Source organism: Myodes glareolus, chromosome 17, assembly GCF_982192425.1.
Source record: "Myodes glareolus chromosome 17, mMyoGla1.1, whole genome shotgun sequence".
Taxonomy (NCBI): Eukaryota; Metazoa; Chordata; class Mammalia; order Rodentia; family Cricetidae; genus Myodes; species Myodes glareolus.
In genome coordinates this window covers 13,202,430-13,228,195 of record NC_142042.1, presented here as the reverse complement: position 1 = coordinate 13,228,195, position 25,766 = coordinate 13,202,430, and the positions used below count along the sequence as shown (strand labels likewise).

General features: G+C 38.5%; 1 protein-coding gene across 1 annotated transcript in view; it reads left to right on the top strand.

The window, feature by feature from the left end:
* Window positions 1–25,766, top strand: part of Col24a1 (collagen type XXIV alpha 1 chain) — a 256,486-nt gene that overhangs the window by 130,209 nt on the left and 100,511 nt on the right. Inside the window, exons 25-32 of the mRNA XM_087897474.1 lie at window positions 7,618–7,671; window positions 10,768–10,821; window positions 11,991–12,044; window positions 13,939–13,992; window positions 18,860–18,913; window positions 19,129–19,173; window positions 19,295–19,339; window positions 23,854–23,907. Coding sequence (XP_087753600.1) covers window positions 7,618–7,671; window positions 10,768–10,821; window positions 11,991–12,044; window positions 13,939–13,992; window positions 18,860–18,913; window positions 19,129–19,173; window positions 19,295–19,339; window positions 23,854–23,907 — 414 coding nt within the window. The remainder of the gene's footprint in view (window positions 1–7,617; window positions 7,672–10,767; window positions 10,822–11,990; window positions 12,045–13,938; window positions 13,993–18,859; window positions 18,914–19,128; window positions 19,174–19,294; window positions 19,340–23,853; window positions 23,908–25,766) is intronic.

The window sequence follows — 25,766 nt, the reverse complement described above, 5'->3', positions numbered from 1 at the left end:
TCCTAGCCCCAGGCCCACATTTTCATCTGTACACTGAAGATTCTTCCCGGAATCCTTCAGTGGTGTTTCATACTCATCATATTTTAAAAGGGAATTTTGTGGATGGAGAGATGACTCAGCAGTTAATAACACTGGCTATTCTTCCAAAGAACCAGAATTGATTCCCTGCATAGACATGGTGGGAAAGAACTCTCTATCACTCACAGTACCAGGGTGTCTGACACCCTCTTCTGACCTCTGCAGGCACAGGGAATATATATGGTGCATAGATACACATTCAGGCAAAACATCAATACACATAAGAGTAGATAAATAAATAAGGAACTCTTGGACTGCAGAGATGGCATAGTTGGTAAAGCGCTCGCCCTACAAGGACATGCCACGTGTTTGAATCTCTAGCACTCGTGTGAAAAACACCAGCTACAGCAATGCATGCTTTTAGCCTTAACTCAGATAGGGAGGAAACAGGTAGTTCCCCCAAGCTTGTTGACCAGCCAGTTTAGCCAATTGATGACCACTCTCAGAGACCCTGTCTCAAATAAAGGTGAGGACAGAGAAGGGAAGACACAAAACCTCAACCTCTGGCCTCTCCATGTGCATGGGCCTAAATGCCTCCATATACACACATACACAAAAAAAGAAAAGAAAATAGGAATTCTGCTTTGATACTCAGCTAGAGGACATGTTCTTTTCTTATCCACCATCTTCCATTCTGTCTAAATTGACAACAGATTATATGGCCGCCTCCTAGGACAAAGGTGTGAAAGGTGAAGACCCAATGCAGAGAAATAATTCTGTGAGAACACGCATCCCTATGTAGTGCTTGGAAATGGATTTGCTTTTCATGTGTGACTGAAGTTCTTACCCAAAGTCCGCACTAGGTTGATATTCAAAGTTGCCATTGTAAAGGTAAAAAGCGGTCAAATATCAGTGATTTTCTTCAGCTCAGTAGTTTACGATTGTCAGGGTGTGGTTTGAAAGGGAAATAACACACTGAGACAAATATTAAAGCTAATAGATATCTAAGAAACAACAGAGCAAAAGTCTAGGGAATTTGCTCTGTAAACTGTATTTTGGCGTAAATTTCAAAAGCTCTGAAGTCTGCAATCCTTCATCCTGTTACACAGTTCTTTACATGTTGAAGATTTGAGCTCCCATGAGGCATCTGAGCCACTCTCTAAGACACCGTAGCTTTTGAAGATAATTGCTAAGTATAGGGACTTGTACAGCACCTCACTCAACTAGGAAATATTCTAATGTTATATTACGCTTCAAGTGAATCAGTAGGATGTGGTTACTAAAAAAAAAAATAGAACTAGAACATTTTTAAGTTTTTACTGACTTTAGGAGGAAAAATAATATTTCTTCTTGATTCTAAAAGTTGATTTATTCCACATCAGGCTTTTTGGCCTTTCGCATTTTGGCTTCAGTTAACAAAATCTTTAAATAGATCATTACATACCCCGCTTTGCAAAAAATGGAATGGTTTCAATTATTACATGGCTTTGTTAGCTCCCAAGCGAAGCATGTTCTAGCTGAAGATGCTGCCCTCTTCCTCGCTGTATGTTAGGTGAGGTGCGGTGCTTACCAAATCATTGATGGGCATTCTTTGCCAATAGGCACATGTTGTTGGTATTTCCTAAACGTGAGGAAACTGGCTTCCACAACTGTTTTGCATTCCAGTAAATACACAGCGGAACGGATTTGAGCCATGTGAGCCATATGGTCTGTTTAGCACTAGATTCTACTTACAACATGAAAAAGCGGCATGGCGGGTTGATGAGCAAGTAGGTACGGCTGTGTTCCAGGGAAAACATCAACGAGAAGCAAACATTATATGTTGTGACTCCCGATTTTCCTGGAATTCCATAGCATTTTATCTCTGGCCGGTTTTTGTTATCTGCTTTACCTTGGTGTTCATTAACCCTAAATTGTTTAGTATATTACTTTAAACATAATAGATGCTGAACTCTTACACACCTCACCTATAGAAAAGTGGATATCACTAGGCAATAATTTAGAGGTTGAACTTTAAAAAACTACAGTAAGTAAACAATTAATAAGAATTAACATAAGTTTAACATAATATCAAAATTAACCAACAATAGAATTTAGTTATTATGACTGATTAAAAATGTATTATGAACCTTTGCTATTCTTTAATTTTCTTCTTTGGGGATGGAGAATTTCCTTGAGGAGGGGAGGTGGTTCGGTGGGGAGGAGTACTTACTGTCAAAGCAGAAGGGCCTGAGTTCAAATCTCCCACACCCGGGTGAAAATAAAAATCTGAGCATGGCTGTGCATGCCTGTGACCCCAGCATTGGGGAGCAGAGACAGGAATCCTGGGAGCTCACAGGCCGGCCAGCCTAGCCTTAGAGAGAAAATCTGTCTTAAAGGAATGAAGCAGAGATGAATAGAGACAGACCATTTCTTTGGCCTCTGTGCATGTATGCAAGGGGGGAGGGGGAGAGAGAGAGAGAGAGAGAGAGAGAGAGAGAGAGAGAGAGAGAGAGAATAAGAATGAACGTAAGGTGGACTTCTATACTTTAATGCATGTGCTGTGGTTGGCATGACAGTGTGTGACTAGGTTATAGGAGACATAAATTCGTTCATCTCATTCTGACTGCAGTTGTGTCAGAGTTCTGAGGCAGAGCTGTTGACACAGTGCATAGCTACACCATAGTTTCTGACCTACAGAAACAGGGGTACAAGAAACCGTGCTTAGCTAAAGTGCTGAGCTAAACAAATTCCAGGAGCCAACCCTAGTCAGGCCTCCAGAGAGAATGCTTCCGAAAAATTCTGCCTTTTTTTTCCTTTCCTTCAAGAGAGTTGTCTTAAAGGGCCCAGTCATTTAGGTAGGAGATAGTGACTTGTGGAATTTAGGGTTCTCAGGACATGCAGATTCAGCCTGGGGTGGTGGCCCCAGGTTGGGGTCAGGTCCTAATTGCCTCTGTCAAGAGCGGGAGAGAAGGATAGTTTGTAATTTGACTTTGGAAGCCTGAGGGGGACCCTCTGCTTCCTATCATTCAAAACACACCTTTTCTTCTTTCTTTCAAATAAAACTTTTGATTGGAATTCTAAAGAAAGAAAGAAAGGAAGGAAGGAAGGAAGGAAGAAAGGAAGGAAGGAAGGAAGGAAGGAAGGAAGGAAGGAAGGAAGGGAGGGAAGGAAGGAATTAATAGTGGTAAAGTAAGGGTTTCTTATTGTAAGTCATTTACTTTAAGGAGATTGTGTGATGTGAGAGCTACGTCAGCAATATGAAAGCTGTGAAGGTGAGGAGCGTCCCTCCTACATGTCTTCTCTTTCTGTAAGCTAAATGTCCACTGGTTTAGCCGTCTCCTTTGCTGTGCAGAAACATTCTAGTTCCATGAATCCCCAGTTGTCAGCGGCTGACCTTACCCCCTGAGCAACAAGATCCTGCTCAGAAGGTCCTTGGCCATGTCAGTTTCCGGAATGGCTTCCTCTACTTTTTCCTGTCACTGTTTCCAGATTTCAGGTCTCACATGGAGGTCTTCCTTTAATTCATTTGGAGACGAATTTTATACAGAATGTGAGACGGGAATCCAGCTTCATCATTCTACTTGTGGACATCTTTCCCAGACCTTTTTTTCTGATGAAAAAGAATGAATAGAAAGAACAATGTCAGGATAGTTTCATTTTCTATTCTGGTATCCATGGGTAATCAATTGATGAAGCTGGACCTTTGCTTTTGGAAAGTGTTTGCAATAATAATAGTGATGATGAAGATGATGATGATGAAGAAGAAGAGAAGCATATAGGAGTCATTGGCTGATACACATCTCCCAGCATGAGTTCTATGCTTGCAAAGAATTTCCAGTGCAAAGAGGCTGTTTAGAGATGGAGAACTGGCGAGGAGGTAGCCCATGGGGGGGAGATTAAACCCGCCAGCACTGCCTTACAATTACAGATGTTTTGGTCCCACGCACTTACAGTGGATTAGGCTCCCATATCAGGTTTTTTGTTTTTAAATCACTCTGTGAAGCATTGGGGAAATATATCTTAAATAAAATGTCTTTCTGCTCAGCAGTGAACCTCTGTCGTAGATGAACTTTCTCTCAGTTGTCTGGCAGAGCAGAAATCCTGGTCTCAATAGAATAATTTTACAAGCTATGGTCTCCAATAGCAATTCTGTCTCCTTTCAGCTGCCAAACTTCTCAGGAGAGTTGACTGCACAAGCTGCTTGCCATGCTTCCCTCACATGGACACTGTTAACCCTTCAGCAGTCACGTCCAAACATACAGAAGCTATCCAAGTTGTCCTTGGAGGTCACCATTGACCCTACAATGTCAAATTCTGTCACTCTCTCAAAGTTCTTCCTTAACAATGAGGCTTTCCTTCCCTTGGACCTTTGTTCCTTGGCTTTCTTTGCACATTCCCACTCTCCTCCAATACAACTCTTTATTTTGTTTTCTCTTCTCACCTCCGAATATTCTTTATTCAGATCCTCTTCTGGTTCATTTTACTATTACTGTGGATGGTGGTTGCCTTGTTAGTAGTGTGTATGCTGCATTGTTCTGGTAATTATGATCATTTCTGAAAGACTTTTTTTGTATAAACAATCTGAGCTAGATTCAAGTTTTCCAACCTTATGTCAATGCACAATTTAATTCATTGAATCTTTGGGTCAATATTAGCCACTGGTTCAAAATAAAGACAAAATTGACTGTTGTAAGATGACGCAGAGTTTTTGTTACTTATGTGTCTAAGGTGATTCAGAAAATTGAGCTTTTTAACTGAAGTAGTTGCCCACTCCCTTGGGATTGCCGTCACATGGGATAGAAAGGAGTGAGGAAATCTAACGGTTTCTCACATAAACAAGCTCCATATCTTACTGACTTTGTACCCTGCCTCAGTTAGAGGAGCTAAATTTCTCTGTGATGAAACACAGCTTCAAAATATCAACGGTTAGCAATGGCAAAGATTTTTTTCTCACTTGCTCCCTAACCTCTGGGAACTGCCTGTGTCTGTTCCAAGCCATCTGGATCCTAGAGCTCAGGCTCACAAAGAGCCTCTTTGGATCATGGTTAGCTTGTGACCTCTAAAAAGCAGTTTGACAAATGTCATGTCCTCACCTCTTCTCTTTGTTCTAAATAAGCTACATAAAGAAGCCTAGTATTAGCCGGGTGGACAGTAATTTTCTTCCCATGATGAGGAGCACAGAAATAGCACAGGGATGTGTAATTTCTCTTCATAAACAATCAGTGAACATTTTGAATAACACAACTTAGCATGCCTTTTTTCTCACAATAACATTAGAAAATTGAATATTTCTTAAAATCACTGACGAATTGCATTTGCTTATTTGACTTTTTTCTTTTTAGAGATATAAAAATATAGGTGCATTGAAAGCATGTTAACTCTAATGAAAATGTGATAGGTTTCAAATAAAAATGGATTCACCCACTGTGGCCAAATGTGTGGGTTGTTTCATATTAAATGTTAATATAGACTGAAAGACCAAATGGATTTAAAGCCTGTGTATCTCAGCTGTTAGGAGTAACTCAAACCTCTCCTGGCTTATTTTGATAAGGACAGTTAAACACAGATATAGAAGCATTTGAAAAAAAAGACAAGTGAGAGAAATTTATAAAGGGATAAAACAGAAAAATTAGTGCTGGAATACAATAGAAATATGAGACATAAGCTTGCCTAAGAATGGTACCACGACTCAATAGAGGACAGCAGCATTATATATATTTATATATGTATCATACATATGAACATTATATATGTAAGTATATGTGTGTATATAAGTATATACACACACATACATGTATATATAAGTTGTGTGAGGACTGAGTCACTACATGGACAGAAGCCAATCCCTGCCTCATCCTAAGTCTTGTGACAATGAGTACAGATGTGTTAAAGATCTAAACAGATAAGATGAAAAAAATGTGTATTGTTAAGAATGTAAAAATTAAATTTTCAAAATAAAACACAATCCACGCCTACTAGCATAGTAAGATTTTAAGCCCTCAATGATAGCCTAAGCTTACACATACAGTTTAATCTCCTCGGCTAAACTCATCTACTGCATCTGTCACCGGAGACTCCAATTAACACTACCAAAGTCAGTGATTGTGATGATGACGTCACGCTCACACACACACACACACACACAAAGTGCCTAATACATGTTGCTGTATCCAGGTTCATGTGACAGCCGACCCACTAGATACGGAAACAGATATGATTATGGGCTTGCACGGGTGGATAAAATCATCTAAGCTAGTTCCAGCCCAGTCACCCCTTAGTCACGTTTCACCGCTTTGCATTTATAAATATATATAATATAAAATGCTATCTAGGCAGGTTCTATACTTGGTAGCTATTGAAAAATTTCAGGCGTTCTTACAAGTAAAAAGTTATTAATTCCTTGCAATTGGAGAAAGAACAGGGATGTGCTCCTGCTCGAATGCTTACTCTATGTTGTTCTTTCTGCTATCCATATCTATTAAATAAGGAATAATAAGTATGCACAATGCAGACACAGAGAGAGCCCAAGTCGTGCTGGTGGCCTTCTGTCATTTGTTCCAATGACTGTGTTCCTCGCTCAGGCTGTATGCTAGCCTGAAATCCCTGCTGCCTTCTTCATTTTACTGGCTACAGATTAAATGTCTGGCTTCATCCCTTCCCAGACTCTCCCTGCTAAAATGCCTTCTCTTTCATTCTGTGGCATCGTAATTATTTCCTTTATAAGCTTATGTCATAACTTATAACTGTTAATGGTTTTCCTTCCATGTTACAAGATGTCTTGATTCATCAAGTGTTCCTAGTTTGATTTCCGTTATTGTATTAAACACCATGACCAAAAGCAACCTGAAAGGAGAGAGCTTATTTAATATGCAGCTTTTAGTCCCATCATCAAAGGAAGCCAGGGCAGGAGCTTGGAGCAGTAGCCATGGAGGAACGTTGCTTGCTGGCTTAGTTTTTCAGGCTTGCTCAGCTACCTCTCTTATTCAACCCAGTCCTACCCCTCCTACCACGTCAATTAACAATTAAGAAAATGCCCCCATAGACATGCCCGGAGGCCAAACATATGGAGCTAATTCCTCAACTGAGTTCCCTCTGCTCAAGTGACTGTGGATTGTCTCAAACTGATAGCTGAAGCTAACTATGACAGCAAGACAGGGCCTGGATCTGTCTTACGTCAGCAACCAGTGCCACTCAGAACAGACATCAAATCCTTGTATAGCTGAAAAAATAAATGAGCATGAGTGAGTATTAAGATACTTTCAAAGAAGGTAATCACAAAAATGATTTTATGCTAACATATCTACAAGAAGCAGATATGAAAGTTCAGATATAGTTAGAGCATCCTGTTGATTCTTAGGTCATAAGCACAGAGACTGCCTTGTCTCCCAACAAGGTGTCTGCTATGAATTAAATTTTCATTTAGATATTTTTGCCTGACTGAATCAATTAATTCTAATGTGAAATCCTAGGCTATGAACCAATTCTACAAAGAATTTCTGCCTCCAGAAGAATTAGGATGAAGTAGAGAGAAACAGTAATTATAGGTGATTTAAAACCAGCATGCTACAAGAGTGATGTAATGTATACATACTTTCTGTTATTTTTTTTTTTAACAAGGGACCTATTGGTTTACCCGGAGAAGTAGGAATAACTGGAAGCGTGGGTGAAAAGGTAATTCCTTTTGTTATAATTTTGTTTTGTATTAAGAACTCTCAGCTAACTTCAACCTTATTTTATGTTAGCTGATTAGAATGCACTCACTGTCCTGGTAGGGAAACTAGAGGGTGGAGAGTTAGAGACACTAAACACTTTTCTGTGTGTCCACACACCTACAGCAGAACATCAGAGTCCCAGAGACCCTTTTGAACACACAGAAGCTGCTTGGACATTTCCCATGCTCGTGACTGCACAAATAGAGTGCCTCTGGCACCAGGGACCATCCAGCCAGGTGCCCACAGGCTCAAATGGCAGCAACCGCTGAAGGAGGGTCCTGCTTTCCTGTATGGCTGATCCTGTGCGCTGGCAATACTTCAGCCTAACAGTGGTCACAGCAGCTATCAAACCCAGTAAAAAGCCAGATGAGGCTCAGCCTGCAAATAGCCTTGTCTGAGTTGCTGTAGCTTATCTGCTGTAGAAAGAACACTGCTCAATACCCCCAAGCCCCGTTCCCAATACCAAGTAAACGGCAGAAGGACAAGAACAGAGCATCTTCATTCTCTGCCCCTCAGCAAGGAGGAACTACGGATTGGTTTTGTTTTCTCTCTGAGTATTTGGCTTTGCCCTGTGCTTCTCTTATTGTGTTTACCCTTAGGATCTTTTCTTCTGCTGTCAACACATACATTTTCTCTCTTTCCATTGTCGCTTAATCTGTTTGTTCACTCACTGCCCACCTTCATTTTATTAATCATTAATAATGTTAATAGCTTTTAACTATAATGTTAATAATATTGAATAGCTTTTCAATTCTCATCTTGTTCTGTAAGTATCTTAGGTCCTTTCTTTCCTCTCCTTAAGGAAATATAGTTGACATTTCAAGTTGGTTTTTCTGCTGCACTTAAATATCTGGTTTGTTTTTGTATTGTTCTGTTGTGATCGACTTCCTCTCCTCTGAGTAGTGGTGGAGTGTGAGAGCTCAGGATAAAATTACCCACTAAGAAGACTTTAACATAGTACCAGAAGGGATATCCCAACAAAGGCAAAAATATTTACACAAAAACACAAGAAAGATGGAAAGACAAGGCAATATGACTCCCACAAAGTTGGCAGTTCCTCAATAACGGAATCCAAAAATAATGAAGTGGTTGAAATGCTCCACAAAGCTTTCAAAGTTGTTTACTTTTGAGAGTGACCAGTGACCTCAAAGTGGAGTCAAACAAACAGACAATGGGAGAAGACAGTCAATCCAAGATTTAGAGTGGAGATTTAGTAACAAGGATGAGAAATGTAGTAGATAAACAGATTCGGGGGGGTACAGGAACTTTGGTAATAAAGGGTACCGTAAAGCAAAATTTTAAGCTATGGAAAGCACAACCATTAAATTAGCGTAAGCTGGAAAGAAAGTTCCACAGATTGAAAGTATGAATAAGGATTGATTGCATTCAGGCAGCAAAAGAAAGAAAAGCAGTCATGATCGTGTATGACCATGGCTTTCAAGAGCTTTGGGACACAGTCATGAGGTGAAAACAAAGATTCTCAATGGAGATAAAGAGCTAAACTATGCACTACAGGCACAAGAAATCTACTTGATCAAGATGTGCAAAAAAAAAATTATTCCAAATATAGGGAAAGATGTGTGCATCCAAGAGACATTTAGAATCTCAAATACACATAAAAGAGAACGAAATTATAGTGTTTGCAAGTATTGACTAGAAATGGAGATCATTGTGTTAAGAGAAATAAGCCAGGTTTGAAAGGCTAACCAAAGCATGGTTTCTCTCAAGTGTGGAATTTAGTAGGAGCAGAAGGGAGACCACTAGGGATGTAGGAGGAAAAGGGGAAGGAAACATAAGAAACAGAAAGAAAGTACGAGCATGTGGCCAAGGTATGCTACGTGCATTTTGGAAGTGTAGTGATAAAAATTATTACTTTGTACAATGACTCTATGCTGGTAAAAGGAAAATTTATTCAAAAATATAACACATTACCTCTAATAAATCTCCTAAATATGTTTAAATATGGCTAATTATGTATTTTTTTCTAATTTGTAAAGGGTAGGGTACCCTTCTGGCCGTAAAGATGTAATCTGAAATCAAACACAAAGGGGTGCAGTGCAGAAGTATGATCAGAAAAACTAATCCATAATTCTTCCAGCTTTGAATCAGAAAACTAAGCTTCCAAATTACTCTTCTCTTTCCTCAAACTCATTTACTAAACATCTGTCCCTGTGTTCAGTCTCACACTCACGCACCTCATCTAACATTTTCTCTGCCATTCCAGGCTTTTGTTCACAGACAAACCCCTGGGCTCTATTAAATAATTTTCCCTCCTCTTAGGAAACCCTCTGCATCTCTCTAATCCTTCCTGTGTGAGAACTATTCACAGTTTACAGTTCAGTTTTCCTCTAATTATTTCATCTCTGCTAATAGTCAATCTATAGTTATTTGAGAGTAGAATGCAAGTTTAACTTTGTAAATAAAAAAATCTCCTGTCATGTAATATAAGTTCTTAACATATGCTTAATGATTTCATTAGTGATATAACAACATACAGAAATAATTCAACTTTAATTGTCATTTTTCATTCTGATATTGTCAATGAGTTGAGATTTTGAGAATGCAAGGAATTTTAATGTAACTACATTTAGTCTTAACTTTCTAGTGAAGGCTTGATTCCCACGGCCCTACAGAATGAGATCTGCAGCTCTGCACTGAGATCCACAGACCAGGGAAATAATTTCATCAATTGTTCTACAGATAAAGCTCATTTTTTTTCAGTACGCTTGATGTTTTCATGAATTTCATGCTCTGTAATATATAAATGTCAAAAGCATTCTCATTTGTAAAACTTTAGCAAGCTACATGCTTCTTACAAGAGTTTCCTTACGCATATTTTCTATCTTCATTTTAATAAGATTGCAAGCAAGAGAACTATTATATTGGAAGATTTGTAGCTGTGAATTTAAAAATGCAAACTTTGTAAGTTTCAAAGGTATTAAAAATGAGGATGAGGTATGCATGTAAGTTATGGCTCTGGAGGTTTCTGTTTCTAACCTCAGATCTATCATTGATATAACTCAATGTTGCTTTCATTTCTTTATTGTTTTAAAAGGGGGAGCGTGGAAGTCCAGGCCCAGTTGGTCCGCAGGGGGAAAAGGGTGTCATGGTAAGAGTTCAAGGATGGAAAACCCTTGTTTCCACCAACCTGTGTTAGGGACCCACCTTGACCAGAATTCAAGTGAAAATGCTATTTGGTAATAAATTTCCATTGAAATTTTCTTTTAACCATTTTGTATCCTGGAATGATGTTCTATGGTATCAAATCCATGAAAAAGAATAAAAAATAAAATTATTTAGTAAAATTATTCTATAGTTGAGGGAGAATAATTAAATTACTATAATTAGCCATACTGGATTAAAAAGGAAATTCAGTTCATTTTCTGCATGCTCTTGTGCACATAAAGTTCCTATTGTGCATGTCCTCAACCTCTCTTCCACCACCTTTGACTATGAGGTTGGGTTTTTTTTTTAACATTTTACAGCTTAAGCACCAAAAATTTATCTTATTTTCTTATATCATCAAGATAATCACAAGCGGTAAGTTTTATATCTGGGTTGTATTTGTAGTTTATTAAATAGCCTATAGTATTATATGAAGTTAAAAGGATGATGATTATTGTCCATTTTAGGACTTCCCCTTTCAGAAAATATATGTCTGGTGGCATATAACATTATCTACAAATTCATTCCGCCTCTCGCTCTTTATTTTTAATTTCCGCGCCATCAGAAGAACACCACGAGATTATTTTTAGCAGTTTATAACCTGGACAGGTAGTAAACCTAGCATCTGTATTAAGTCAACCAACTTCAAGAATCTTTACCTCCTAAGCCACCTTCCAGTTTAGCATTAGTACTATAATCCATGTATTCGTTCTAAAAGTTGAGGAACTAATTGCATCCACCTTCCTTGGCTGTGGAATTCTCCAGCTGCTCTTACAAGTCTGTAATTCGTGATATGCATCGCAGAGCATAGCCACATGTAAGATACCATCGCCCACAGAAAGAGGAAGTAAAGATGTCTTCCTGGTGCTGCAACATGCAGTGCCACCTAGTGACCTTTTCCAAGCAAGAACCTAACAAATGGATGCGCAACTTCCATATAAAAACACCTTTATTTTTTGTGGTCCTATTGTAGACTATTTCCTGAGCTTCATTGTGGGTAGGAAAGAATGATCTTATCAAGCTGTTGTTTTTGTTAACATTTTTAGTTTGCTAATATATTACTTAAAGGAAAATAATTGATTTTATGTCTTTCATATTTCGTTTAAATCATAGGGCTACCCAGGTCCTCCTGGGGCTCCAGGACCCATGGGCCCACTGGGATTACCTGTAAGTATAGAACAAACTCTGTGATCCTTTCTTGAATGTCTACTTTAATTTAAATCCATTGCTTTTACTGTGCTCTCTTTGGGGTCTCATGTAAAATCAGTCATGTATAAGGTAATGGAGATGCTTGTCACCCAAACTGTATGAGCATTCTGAAATATTCCTCAGTATCTTGAATTTCCTTACCCCTGCTATGTATAGAAACCAATTTCAGTCTCTAACCTGAACTAATGTACACACACACACACACACACACACACACACACACACACACATATATATAAATCTTCCCTTTGTAAGAAAATAGAAACAGTAACCAAAATACAGCTGAGATCTGAGGAATTAACAAAACACAAGCATATGTTTTTTTAACATTTTGTTTTAAAAAAATGCATATATTCACAAACAGTCGAAATTCATAGGAAATGTGCCTTTGGTAAGTAAAACTTGGACTTTAAATATATTCCATCTGTTGTTTTCAGAAAGATAATTAAATCTTGCCCCTAAAGAGGGAACATTTCGCTTCTCACGGTTTGACAGTGTTAGTATGAGTCTGAAGAAGTTCAGCCTCAATGGTGTCAGGGTGGAAGTTCCCCTTACAAAAATTATTTATATTATGTTTCATGATGCTTCCATTCTAAAAAGCAATCTGGTTTTCTGTACGTCCATAGACATATTGACTTCTAAAACAGGAAAGACTAGAACACGCTTGTCAATGTCTTTATTCATATAAAAGAATGAGTAAACTTCAGATCCTGAGATTTGATCCATTTTTACCTACCTAAAGGTAATAACAAAACAGAAAACGTGGGTTGTTAAATGAGAAATCTCAGTGCCAGGAGCAGGATGTCTTTCTATGAGTGTTTGGTCAGGGAGGCCCCAAAGTCACCCAGAACAACCCAGGGTGTCGCCATTGCTCTTGTATTCACCATGACAACAAGGAAAGACCAGAGAATTGAAGACACCATGCATTCAGGCTGCAGGACATAGATCAATCTCAAATGGACCAGAAAAGTCCCTGCTGGCTAGCTTTCATAGTCTTATGTTAGAAGGTGCTGTGTGGATTGCTGGTGGAGAAAAGAATCAAAGGTCTTGACCAACTCTAGGCTTTGCAAACTGTACCCACTGGTGCAATAATGGTATGGTGGTTACGGGGAACCACCTGCTTTGTGATTGCAGCTGAGGCCTACTGCACAGGAGGGCTTTCATGTCTGGTATTGTAAACCAGGTCAAAAGTCCACAGCTATGAAGAGCACATGGGAAACATACTATTTTTGTTTGACTAAATGATTGCATTGTCAAAAATTGCCTTCTACACATTTATATTTGTGCTATTTTCTAATAAATCTTTATAGGAGACTTAATAAAACATTGAACTTGACTTTAATATGGCAACTTAACTTCCATTATAAACTACTTTTGAGATACTAATTTAAAATCATTTATGGCATTTTTCATGGGCTAATAAAATATACAAATTTTACACGTGGAGTTATAATTGATATCTTTAATAATAACAAAGAAATTGTAGCAGTAATAGCCATTGCCTCTTTGATGGACCAGACATAGTAGGCTGGGTTGATTGACTGAGTGGACATCTCCTTCCTCTGTTGCTCACCTGCATTCCCCCTGGGCACACTTTGTCCAAAGAATATTAAATCCTTCCAATACATTTCACACAGAATTGACAGTTTCCCAAAAAGTAGGATATTTAAAAGCAGAACATTAGGGGGAGGGCACATGGTATTGATTACTTAAAATTTATTTGTAAGGAGCCTAATGAATATCATTTGAAAAATCCATCGTTAAAAATGCATCACATAAGACAGGTATAACTACTGCTCTGATAACGGTGCTGTGAATTTGGTGTCTGAGATTTTTCATCTTCACTGTGTAGGGTCTTGTTGGGGCGAGAGGAGCACCTGGGAGCCCGGGTCCTAAAGGACAAAGAGTAAGTACCATAAAAGTATGGTAATCTCAAGAGAGTCTCCTCATATTGATGTGCTTGACAAAGCCAGCTCTCCACCTTCTAGAACCATGCTAACATGTTTCAGGTTTTTTGCTATATTTATTCTATTAGGTGTACTACCTATAGTAATTGATAGAACTAATATTTTGTACTAATATTAATATTAGTATTATAACTAATGATTTATATGGATAAAATTGTACTTCTACATTTTTGTTTTTACCAACTACAATATCATATAAAATTCTTTTTTCTTGTCCCCAACCTCTCCTTACATTGTGTGGGGGCAATATAAATGTGAAGATCTTTAAATAAATCATATTTCCATTCACAACAGATTTATATATCATGAAAAATGATAATAAAACAATAAGAAATAAGCATGGGAAGAATTCATATTTATCAGTTATACGTCAGAGGTATTTTAATTGATGCCATGTAGAATATTAAAGCCTACTTCTCTGAATGTACGGCTTTAAGTGTGGCATTCGTAGCTCTAAGAGTTGTCTTACACTTCACCTGGCTTAAATTTTAGAGCTAGTAAACAATGTTTTTAATCCTAAAAGCATGATCTCTAACTAAGAAAGATTTTTAAACCTTAAAACATAATAGAGATAAAAGCCACTGCAATTTCCCTGTTGTAAAATTGAGACAGGGTGTCGAGAGGTCCCAGTTTGAGAACAGCTTTGACTTTATGTCTTGTATGGTAGGCGAGAACTGAAGAGAGGAATTGGACTTTGTCATCATTTTCTTTTTTTTTATGAAAAACCATTTTCCTTCCTGGCTTTCAGATTTACAGTCTGTAAACATCAGTGACAGTCGATCCATTTTAGCTTAAATGAATTTAAAACTAGGAGAAAAGCAATTTGTACTCCAACTGTCCTTTTTTGCTCTTCACACCCGGCCAGGACTCAATTCTTGGAGAGGTCAGATGTGTTTTCTGTCTACTATGCATCCGGGGGGACGCTCAAACAGTCTGTGGCAGGTGGATAAAAAAGAAATGTGCTTCTCTGAACCTTTTGTTAGCTGAATGATTTAGGTCTTGTTGACTCTCGGGCAAATCTATGTCCCTCAGCATGGTGCATGCTGAACCGCTTGGATGATGTCATAAATCCTATGACGTGTCCATTTGCTCTGCAGTTTTCTGACGTCACTGTGACCATACGTATCTTCCTGCTTTCCTGACGTCCCTCTGTCCTCAGCTCTCACATCTCTGAGCCTTCCCGTCATCTTCCTTATACAATTTACCGACTCCAAACAGCTCCTCACGATTTTAAACCACGTCACTCGGTGATTTCTACCACAGGAGAACACTATGGGCAGTTAATAGACTTTATACAATAAAATATAACTGAATGGGGCTGGAGAGATGGCTCATTGGTTAAGAGAACTTTCTGCTCAGTCGTGAGAATCAGAGCTTTGTTTGTCAGCACCTATGCCAAGCAGCTTACAACCTACTGCCTGTACCTCCAGTTCCAGGAGATCCAATGTCCTTTACAGGCCTCTACAGGCACTGTGTGCGCGCACACACACACAGAGACACACAGACACACAGTCACACACACACACAGAGAGAGAGAGAGAGAGAGAGAGAGAGACTATTGATTCAGTCTATTGAGGTAAGTAGGAAAGGTGTCTGGCTTAAGATCTCAGGCCCGCCCTCTGATGCCACCCCAAAAGCTAAAGGAATCAATTCCTCTAGCACACCTGTCATTACTTTGTGTGACAGGACCCTGAAGGGAAACCCCACTCTTAGATACCTGTGTTATGAGCCCATACAGTGACCATATTGCTTATTTGCTCTTCCTATTTGTACTATTTCTGAATGGCCATACAAATATCATTGGTAAGATCATTCCTAGGATTCTGTCTGCCGACAACCCACCATAACCCACCATAAATCTACACAACCTTTGCTGATTTCTTATAGTTTATATAACACTTGATTAGTAGCCCAGAGGATTCTATGTAAACTACCCCTCAGGTTTCAGACCACAGTGGACTTTCCAAATTTGTGGCTTATGGTCTAGAAACTGTTAAATACCATGGAGTACTAAAATCCACCAAGGGGAAGGAAAGTAAATCAAGGAGGCCACAATGCCAACTTCTAAGTAAGCTGAGCATAATAGCATCATGAAAACTTTTGTAACATCCTGAAGAATGATTGTATAACCATGCCTATTACGTAGCTGCAAAAGATAGCAAGATAATCATTAAGAGGTAGTCATAAATATACTAAACTATTACATAAATACCCTTGATGTTTAAAACATTGCTCATATTAACCTTCTGCTAACTGGTGTGTTTAGTAAGAGAACAGTTGAGTGCAGAGAAGTCATTTATCACTAAAGCACTTCATGCAATTCAGGAAATTATTTCTTCTGTACAGATGATGCAAGCTAACACGTCCACTACTCTAGCCCTAGATGATGGTGGCTTGGCCTGATGGACACCGAGGTGTCAGCACAGCCTGAACCTTTGCGTTTCATATACACAGTTGACCTTTTGAGAATAAGTAATAAAAACAAACCCCTGCTATCTGCCCAGCACTTCCTTCTGTGTCCAGCTGCCCAACAGGAGAAGTGATAGAGGCAAAGGCACCTCATCTACTCACCTGGGCTTGAACTAAGTCTTCGATCACGAGATCCCTAGTTCAGCACACTCTCTAGAGCAGAGGTATGGAGAGACAGGCACTGAAGAATTAGCTATTGAGGCTGTGCTGCTTAAGACAACTATGATGGGAATATGTAAGAGTTTAAGCTTTTCTCTGGAAAATTGAAACCTGTATGGTCATAAACACTCCGCAAATTGGCCCCTTCAAGGAACTGCCTGTCACCTTAAGGTAAAGTGGCCTTCAATAGTTTGTTTTAAAGCTCAGTGGTACGCGACAGCTAAAATATCTCACGTGATAGAGTTTTAAAAAAAGTTTATACCAGAAACCTTTTCCTTAAGAGTCCTGCTCGTGTTAATCTTGTTCAGTGAATCATTTGGTTCCAGCTGTGTAAAGCAACGGCCAGAAAGAAGAGTTCTCAGCATCAGCATCATTAGTTAGGCATGTGAGTTAAAATTTAATTGGGGTCATACCAAGATCCACATCCTGCTTCAGGACCAGATAAATACATTGAGTCCATCTGACCTGTGGATGCAGTATTTCCTTCACTCATGGACACTCAGTCTATCATAATTCATCTCAGAGGTCGTAGAAATGGGTTGAGGATTCTCATAAAAGTCTTTCTAAGTAAATGAAGTATTAATATATGATAATGTTTTAGTTGACTGTGGTTTCTTCTTTTAATTTTAATATTGGTATGAAATAGCAGGCCCAACACCTAATGCCTCACTCATGAGCCTGGCTAACTGTTTAATGCGCTTACCTACATTTCAAATATGAAATGTGCTTTTCTTTAATGGAGTTGAAGTACTCAACTCTCACTCTGGTCTTAACGAACCCTCTCCCGGCTCTCTGTGGCCAGCTTTGACATTCCTAATGCTTTAGGGGAAAGTGTGGATATTCTCTTTCTGAAGCATGCTTTCACCCAGAACATACTCATGAGAGACCCACGAGACACTTTCAAGCTGTTAGGTTTTTAATATCGTGGTGGATTGTGTGCCTGTTATAACAGTGTGTATCTAATTCTTTGGGGCCTTGTCCTAAAGTTTATTTTGTCTTAGGAGTCTGATTGGGAGTGTGCATTAGCCAGCGGGATGTGTCTACCAGCAGAGGGAAACCAATTCTGCTGTCAGGCTATGCCTTTAGATCATTAGCTCACTCTTACCTGAAGCATAGAGAGCCCCAATCTTCCTTAGAACAGTGTTTTCAAAACCTCACGTGGAAGCCTTTGGCTTTATGACCTTAATGTGATCTCCTGACTTAGACATTTTTTTACACTATATATGATTCTCTTTATCACTGTGAGCACGGACACATCTCTTGATAAATTAAACAGTAAGTGTGAAACAGGGGGCAGCAGTAGTTCAATAGTGAACTGACTGCTTATGCTAGAGGCCCCGAGTTCAGCACCAGGATCATAAGAATAATCCCGGTGAATCATTCTTGCATAAGAGTATTTTACTGTAAAACAGTATACAAATGAGTAGTTGCATATGATTTCACTTCAACAGGAAGAATGGAGCAACAGGTCACTGTGGGCGTGAGTGCTCCCTCCAAACCCTTAAGTGGCCTGAAGGTACAGGAAGCCCAGGAATCCAGCCTGGAGAGACTTCGCATTCCACAGGTTCCTTAATGAAGAAACTCATGGTTCTGTATCCGCATGGCTAGCTATCTACAGTAGGTGTTTGTGTGGAGGGCATAGAATTAAGTCCCCTACAAAGCCCTTCAGATAGTTATGCTTTAGAAAGCATGACTTATGCTACAGGAGAGCAGCTGGGTCTTCTCTGCAGTTAGTTACTGAGTAAATATTGGAAAGATTTGTCTTTAAATGGATTTTCTCGACCTATCCTGTGCCCCTGCCAGCTTCCAGTGACCTCTGTTCAGTAGGCAGGAGCGAGGGCAGTGTCCTGAATGCTTGTTTGCCAAAGATGCAAAGAGAGAATTGCAATTCCACAAGAATGGAACTCAAGGAGACAGTTAAGGCAAACAACCCAGCCACTTATATGCAAACTTTAGCATCATTTTAAGAAAAAAAAATCCCAGAGGATTACTGAGTAATAAAAAATAAACAAAACAAGCAAATAATCACCCTAGGTTATCGAAATCCCAGCAACTCTTGTAGATAGTTTTGTAGTCATCTAAGCTACTATATGGCGTAAGATCTTTAAATCATGAACTTGATTATTATTTTAAAAGGAACATTTCAACTGAAAATGGGTTATTTTCTTCTATCTGTAGGGACCCAGAGGACTAGATGGCCTTCCAGGGGATCAAGGAGGACATGGTGCCAAGGTACTTGCTGATTCTCCATTTCATGTGCAGTTATATTTTACAAAACAATTATGACCTGTATATCTAAATAATGGTGTGCATAATTTTTGCTGCATACCAGTCATATTTTTAATAATGAGCTACATACTTGATGATGCCTTTATTTCTGTGTGGTACTGTATGTAAGACCATGACTCAAATTCTGACCAATCCCTCTGACATTGATATTCTGTTAGGGTGAAAAAGGAAATCAAGGCAAAAGAGGGCCTCCGGGTCTTTCCGTGAGTAATAAACCATGTCTCCATAAGTATGAATGTTTTTTTACTCCCTGCCTTTTACATTCTTTCTTGTGCTACTTTGAGAAGGAGCTATGTGACCTAAGAATTTTTCCTCCATGTGTAGGGAAAGACTGGAAACCCAGGGGAGAGAGGAGTTCAAGGAAACCCAGTAAGTTTTTGCCGTTGATGTGTTATTGTCATTGATCTTTGAGCCAATGTGATAACTGTCACTTTTGCTTCATTTTCTTCGGGACTACTTTTTCTCTGAAACTCCTTTGAAAAGGAAATGGTAAGACGTGTAACTGCAGCAGGGCGTAATAGAGAATACTAGAAGCTTCTGTGACCTCTTACCTAGTTTCGTTCTTACTCATCTTGAGTGCTGTTTTGTCCTTCGGAGTGTAGAGCCGCACACATCTTGCTTTCTTGTGACACTGCTTCAAGAGTTTCTGGTATTTTATAAATATGTTAGATAATTTCCCTGCCTTCTAACATCTTACCAGAATTGCACAGCTTTTCCCCCAAACATCAATCATTTCTGTAACTGTCATCGTGAAAGAGGAGAGAAATATTGAAAAAATGCATCCATAAACATATACACATGATAATTACATAAATTAGCACACAACTGTGTATAAGTATTTTAATTGCTTTCATTCTGAATCATAATGTTAATGACTCTTTGATTTTTCATGTGAATATATATTATGGCTTAAATTTAAATGATTTGATAACTGAAATGGATTATAGCTGAGGAATCAGAAAAGGCCAGGACGCGTGCATTGCAACTAGTGGTCCTTGTCACACAGCTGACAGCTTTGCTTCTTCCTATTTGGAATCTGCTGCCCCCTGCCTGTTGTTTTCCATAATAGCGATGTATTTGACAATGATCAATTCTAAAATACTGGAGACTGAAAGGGGAGAAAATAAATGAAGGTTCTGAAAAAGAACTGTGTTTGGCCTCGTGTCATTAACTGGAGGCATTCTGAAAGAACACCCCTGTGTCTTCGTACTCATCCGGTTGGGGTTTATGATCCTTTCAGTGTGAATGACACACATCTGTAGATTTTGACCACTTTGCTATATTGCAGGCAAGGCTGAGATCAAGTCCATTCCTTTAATTTTGACAATATGAGATACCATGAAATAGAATTACTTCCTTCGAACTTTAAATTCATTTCCAGCTTAGACAAATGGTCTATTTCCTTAACCCTGTGAATGGTACTAGGATTAATTTACAGCTGTCTTACAGCACACAAGGCCCATAGGCTCCTGGAAGGGTAAGGCTACCTGAACAGATGTCACAGCCATGGGAAGAAAACATTGAGCTTCTAGTAGCTGCGGAGGTCTCACATATTCTTTGCCTCCACTGACTGAGTTGAACTGGAATTGTAGAAAAGCGGGGAACATTTCATTAGAAAAGCTAAATAAGCCCCAAAGATTCATATTATCTTACAGTCTCTAGTCCTTTAGATACTGTCCAAAGTAGGCAATGCTCTATAACACAAGGATACATTAGAGATCAGACAGCCTTTCTTGCATGCTCCTAAAAATAGCACAACCTTGGCTTAATAGATTGGCTGTTTAGCGTGTATTTTCTTCACCTGTGAGATGAAGAGACTCAGAAGATCTGTAGAAGAACCTTCCTCTAAATTCCCCTGCTCTTACTTCTCCTCCTCTCTCTCCTTCCTTCTCCCATCCTTCGTCTTCCTCCTTTTTCTTTTTCTTTGTGGTAGAGATTGATCCAGGGTCTGAGTACATGCTCTTCACTGATCTATTCCCCCCCACAAGAACCCAAACCGTCAAGATGGTGCCAACAAATACTAAGTGACCCCAACAATATGTAGTACCCTAATAACTCTGAAACCTGGGAAGGTGTATTTGTCTATGAACCATTACTGTTTCCATTCACCTGTAGGTCTGTCATAAAAGTCAAAATCAGAAAAAAAGGCCAATGGTTCTGTGGGATCACGGAGCTTGTGTGGCTATTTTTGATTATTTAAATCATAAAAATTGTAACATTTCATACATTACTGAGTTTTTAACGAAAGCATTTATCAATCCATAAATAGGTGTGTAAAAAATCTCTAGTCTTGTATGTCTCTGATTTTCCCCTTTGATTCTTTCTAATTTTTCTTCATGTAGTTTGAAATTCTATTATAATTTTGTTCAATTTTGATTATTGCTTTCTGGGTAATACTGTTTTGGAAATAGCCTAATTTGATATGAACATCACTCTTGCTAGTCCTTCATAGGCTTGCGATTTACCTTGTGTGTTCCTACCACCAATTTTATTTTAACCCATATGCATCTTGATATTCAACTTGAACTTGTTCTAGTTGGATCTTGCATTTTATTCTGATAATCTCTGCCTTTTAATTACAGTATTTGGCCCACTTCTCTTTAGTCTAATTGTTATGACTAGACTTAGGTCTATTTTGCGCTTTGCTTTTCTTTGTTTTGTTCAGTGTCTTCTGCCTTAAAAATTATATCTTACTATTGACTTTTAATTTGTACTCATTATTAATTTAAGTAGTTATTCTAGGTCCTGATCAAAAAACTTTTCCTATAAAATGCCAGAAAAAACCTTTATGTTACACAATATATGCATAAAAATGTACTGTCATATAAAACAATCTATTAACATGTCTTTATACTGTGGCTATTTTATGTATTACATCCATGTGCATTATGAATTCCTCATTGTAAGCAAAGCTTTTGTCTGAATACTAATAAAATTTCATTTGCTTTAATATAAATTGGTTATATACGTGAGAGGTGGTATGAGGAGATAGGTTTTCTGACCATCTTCTCATTTACAATTTCTAATGACCTTCTTTCCTTCCTGAAGGTTTGAATGTCTAAATGCTGCCATTTCCCTAGAGCCTATCAAATGTCTTTTACGCTTCTTTTAGGAAAGTGTGCTAATGGTGATTTATTCTAGTTTTGATTTGTGAAATGTTTTTATTTCACTATTAATCTTAAAGGTAGTTATCATTGGATATAAAACTCTAGATTTAATCCTTCACCATAAAGAGGCCATTATTGGGAGAGAGGGGGCCTTCAGGGGAGAATCCATGTACCCTGTTGTTATCGCTCCTGAGTCAGACATGTTGTTGGTCAAATACTGGTTCTGTCACGTAGTCCCTGATTTAACTTTTATAAATTATCCAACCTTTTTGAACCTCAGTTTATCAATATTTATAAATGAATATTTGGATGGGAAGAGTCAAGAGCTGTGAGCAATTCCTGCTCTTCCACAGGATCTGAGTTTTATTACCAGCATCCACATAGGATAGCTGACAACCTCCTGTAATTTCAGCTCCCATGGATCCAGTGCCCTCTTCTGGTCTCAACCAGTACCTGCACATTAATGTTACACACACACACACACACACACACACACACACACACACACACAAACACACACACAGAGACATACACTACTGCCACTATTACTAGTAATAGTAATGATAATAAAAAACAAATTTTGAAAAATGAATCTTTTGTGATTATATAAGAACTGTGGTTATTATTGCATACTTAGTACAAACTCCCAATAAATAACCACAATAGTCTTTGTCATTCTTGTGGTCATTTGTTCTCATGATTACTGAGAACAAATGAAGTCATGGAGTAGCGATTTCCGCTACAAAGTCATATATCATTAATAACATCTGAACAGCCTTAAACAAATTCGTGCTTTTCCTCTTAATCCTCAATAAAAATTGAGAACATGAAAATTGTATTCTTGTTCTGTGAAACAATCTTGGTGCAGAATCCACATTAATGAAAATACCACATTGGTTCTGTGTCCAAACACACTTGACAAAGAACACTGAATTTCCATCACACGCTTCGGTTGGCAGAACGGGCAGAGCAAGGTCTTTGTATTGATCCTGTGTATTGATTTAGGAGCCTGAAGTGAAAGAAGAACATATGATTTTCAGAACTGAAATGGAGCTTTATCCATAATAAATAAATAAATGAATCAATAAATGAAAATTTTAAATTAAAAAGAACAGTTTTATGTCCTCTTAGGCAGAACTAAAATATAACCCATCAGTTGCACTTCTGGCACATGCCCAAAGTGATGGAAAGCCAGGGCTCAGATACTGCATACCCATGTTCACAGTAGCAAGTCCACAATAGTCAAAAGGTGGAGCAACCTTAGTGTTCCCTGACAGATGAATAAACAAAATGTGGTTTATGCATCCATCGAAATACCATTCAAATCTAAAAGGAGTGTTTTGACCCATGATACAAGGAGGAACCCTGAAGTCGTTCTACCCATTAAATAAACCAGACACAAAAGAACAGTTATCATATGGTCTCACTTACAAAAAGTACCTAGACAGCCAAATTCATAGAGACAAAACTAGTTACAGGGAGCTGGGAAAGAGGCAATGGGAATAAATGAATTGTTAGCAAGATTTAACTGGGAGGATGAAATGGTTCTGAAGATGGATGCTGGGAATGGTTGATAGACGTTGTGGAGCTACTTAATGCTAAAGAATTATATTCTTAGCTGTGGTTATGGTAAACCTTATATATAGTTTATGACAAACGAGAAAATTAAGAATTACATAGAAAAAACCTACAAGCAAAGGCAAGGTGTGTAAACTAGCTAAAACTAGTTTTCAGATGCCGTCTCTTCTTCTACAAGTTTCTCTTTTGTTTGTTCAGGGCTTACAAGGACTCCCAGGCAGCCCGGGAGACAGAGGACCTGCCGGAGAACCAGTAAGTTGATTTTTGCTCTTCTAATTGTGGCTTTTTTTATGAGGTACATTTACTTTCCATGACTGTTAATCCTCAGTGCTGTGAGTGGCCTGCTTTAGAAACAGTGTTGACCCTAGATAGCCAAGACAAACTCTACAGAATGGATGTTTTACTGTATCCACTCTGCAGGCTACAGTTAAACATATATATGCATATATACGTATGTGTGTGTTGTTATCACTGCATTTTTGGCTTCATGTAGTCAAACTTGGTACTTTTCTTTGTGACTGTTAAAAGGGCCTTATTTATGCTTTAGAAAAAAAGGAAATTCTGTCTTGGTGGCTCTCAGGAATGCTTTGTCTAGATGGCCTGCTGTTCTTATAATTGTTGCGTTGCCACACACCCAGTCACCGGCTCCATAATGAAGGCCATGTAGTGAAGCTAGTCTCTGTATCTGATTGGCACAAATGTGAAAATATGACAGAAATGCTCCTACATCAACAATAGAAAAACACATACACAAAGCCGTAGGCATGCTTCAGTTCTGGAGTTTCCATGGAAAGAGCATTGTGCAAAGGAAGGACTGAGAGCCGCTCCTTTCTCTCAGCTTAGTCTTTATTACCAATGACGTCATTCTTTAGGGTAGTCATGTAGATGTAAGAATTCTGTAACGTGTTTCTGAGAGCTATAATACAATGAAACCTTTTCAGCCACCGGGCTGATATTATCACCAGATGACACAAAGGTCTACAGGTGGTCTTTGTGTAATTAATTTGGATAGTAACAAGTGGAAAAAGTTACCCAAGAATAAAAGATTCACCCTTAAACTATGGCATAAGCTCACCGAACAGTAAGGGTTTACAATATGCATAATTCTTGCCTGATGACTATCTAAGATGTGGCGTTGATTTCATATAACTAAACCTTTGATGTGCTCTCTGTTTATGTGCTGTCCCATCACTAATGTTTATTTGACCTGAAATACTACAGTCCTTCTTGACTCTGCGTCCTGAGCTATCTGAACACTCCATAGACTCCTTGAAGCTGGGGACTATTTCTTTTACCCCTTCATCTCCTTTCCTGATGTGATGCCCAAATAGTTCATTTGCCCAATGTGTGTTTGTTAAACTTAACAAAGACCATGCCCAAAGGTATGATTGGCATAGTAAGTAGCATTGCACTAAGGAAACAGAATGAGGACTGACTGAATTTTATTAGGTAAGTGTGTCAATGGAGCCGTGGTCACAGTGGAGCCAAAAATCTTATGATTTAAGTAAGGAAAGAGTTGTCACTTAAAATTTATACAAGGAAAGATTCATTAACAAAATGACTTCATGGCACTTTAAATGTCAATGTGAAGGTCACAGTGTCATGGAACTGGCAAATAAAATATAAAACAATTTATGATGGGTGTAATAGATTTTGTGTCACATATTTGAACGACTAGTTCATTATAGAAATGAACAAAATAGAGAATGGCACGAAAATAAATGTATTTTGTATTCTGACAATAATATAATAAGATCTGTAATCTTTCTATAGCCAAAATTGAAAACTTTTTCTTCATTGTAAGGCAAGCATGTCTATTAAATGGGTCACCATTCTTTGATTCAGTGAACAAATAGTTATTAAGAATCTACTCTTGCCAGGCAGTGGTGGCACATGCCTTTAGTCCCAGCACTTAGGGACAGAAGCAGGCAGATTTCTGTGAGTTAAAGGTCAGCCCGGTCTACAGAGTGAGTTCCAGGAGAGCTAGAGATACACAGAGAAACCCTGCCTTGAAAACCATGAAAAGGAAAAAAAAATAAAAAGAATCTGCTCTTGGTGTTTAACAGTAAGCATGAAGTTTCCAGTCTAGTGATAGAAGAAGGTATTAATTA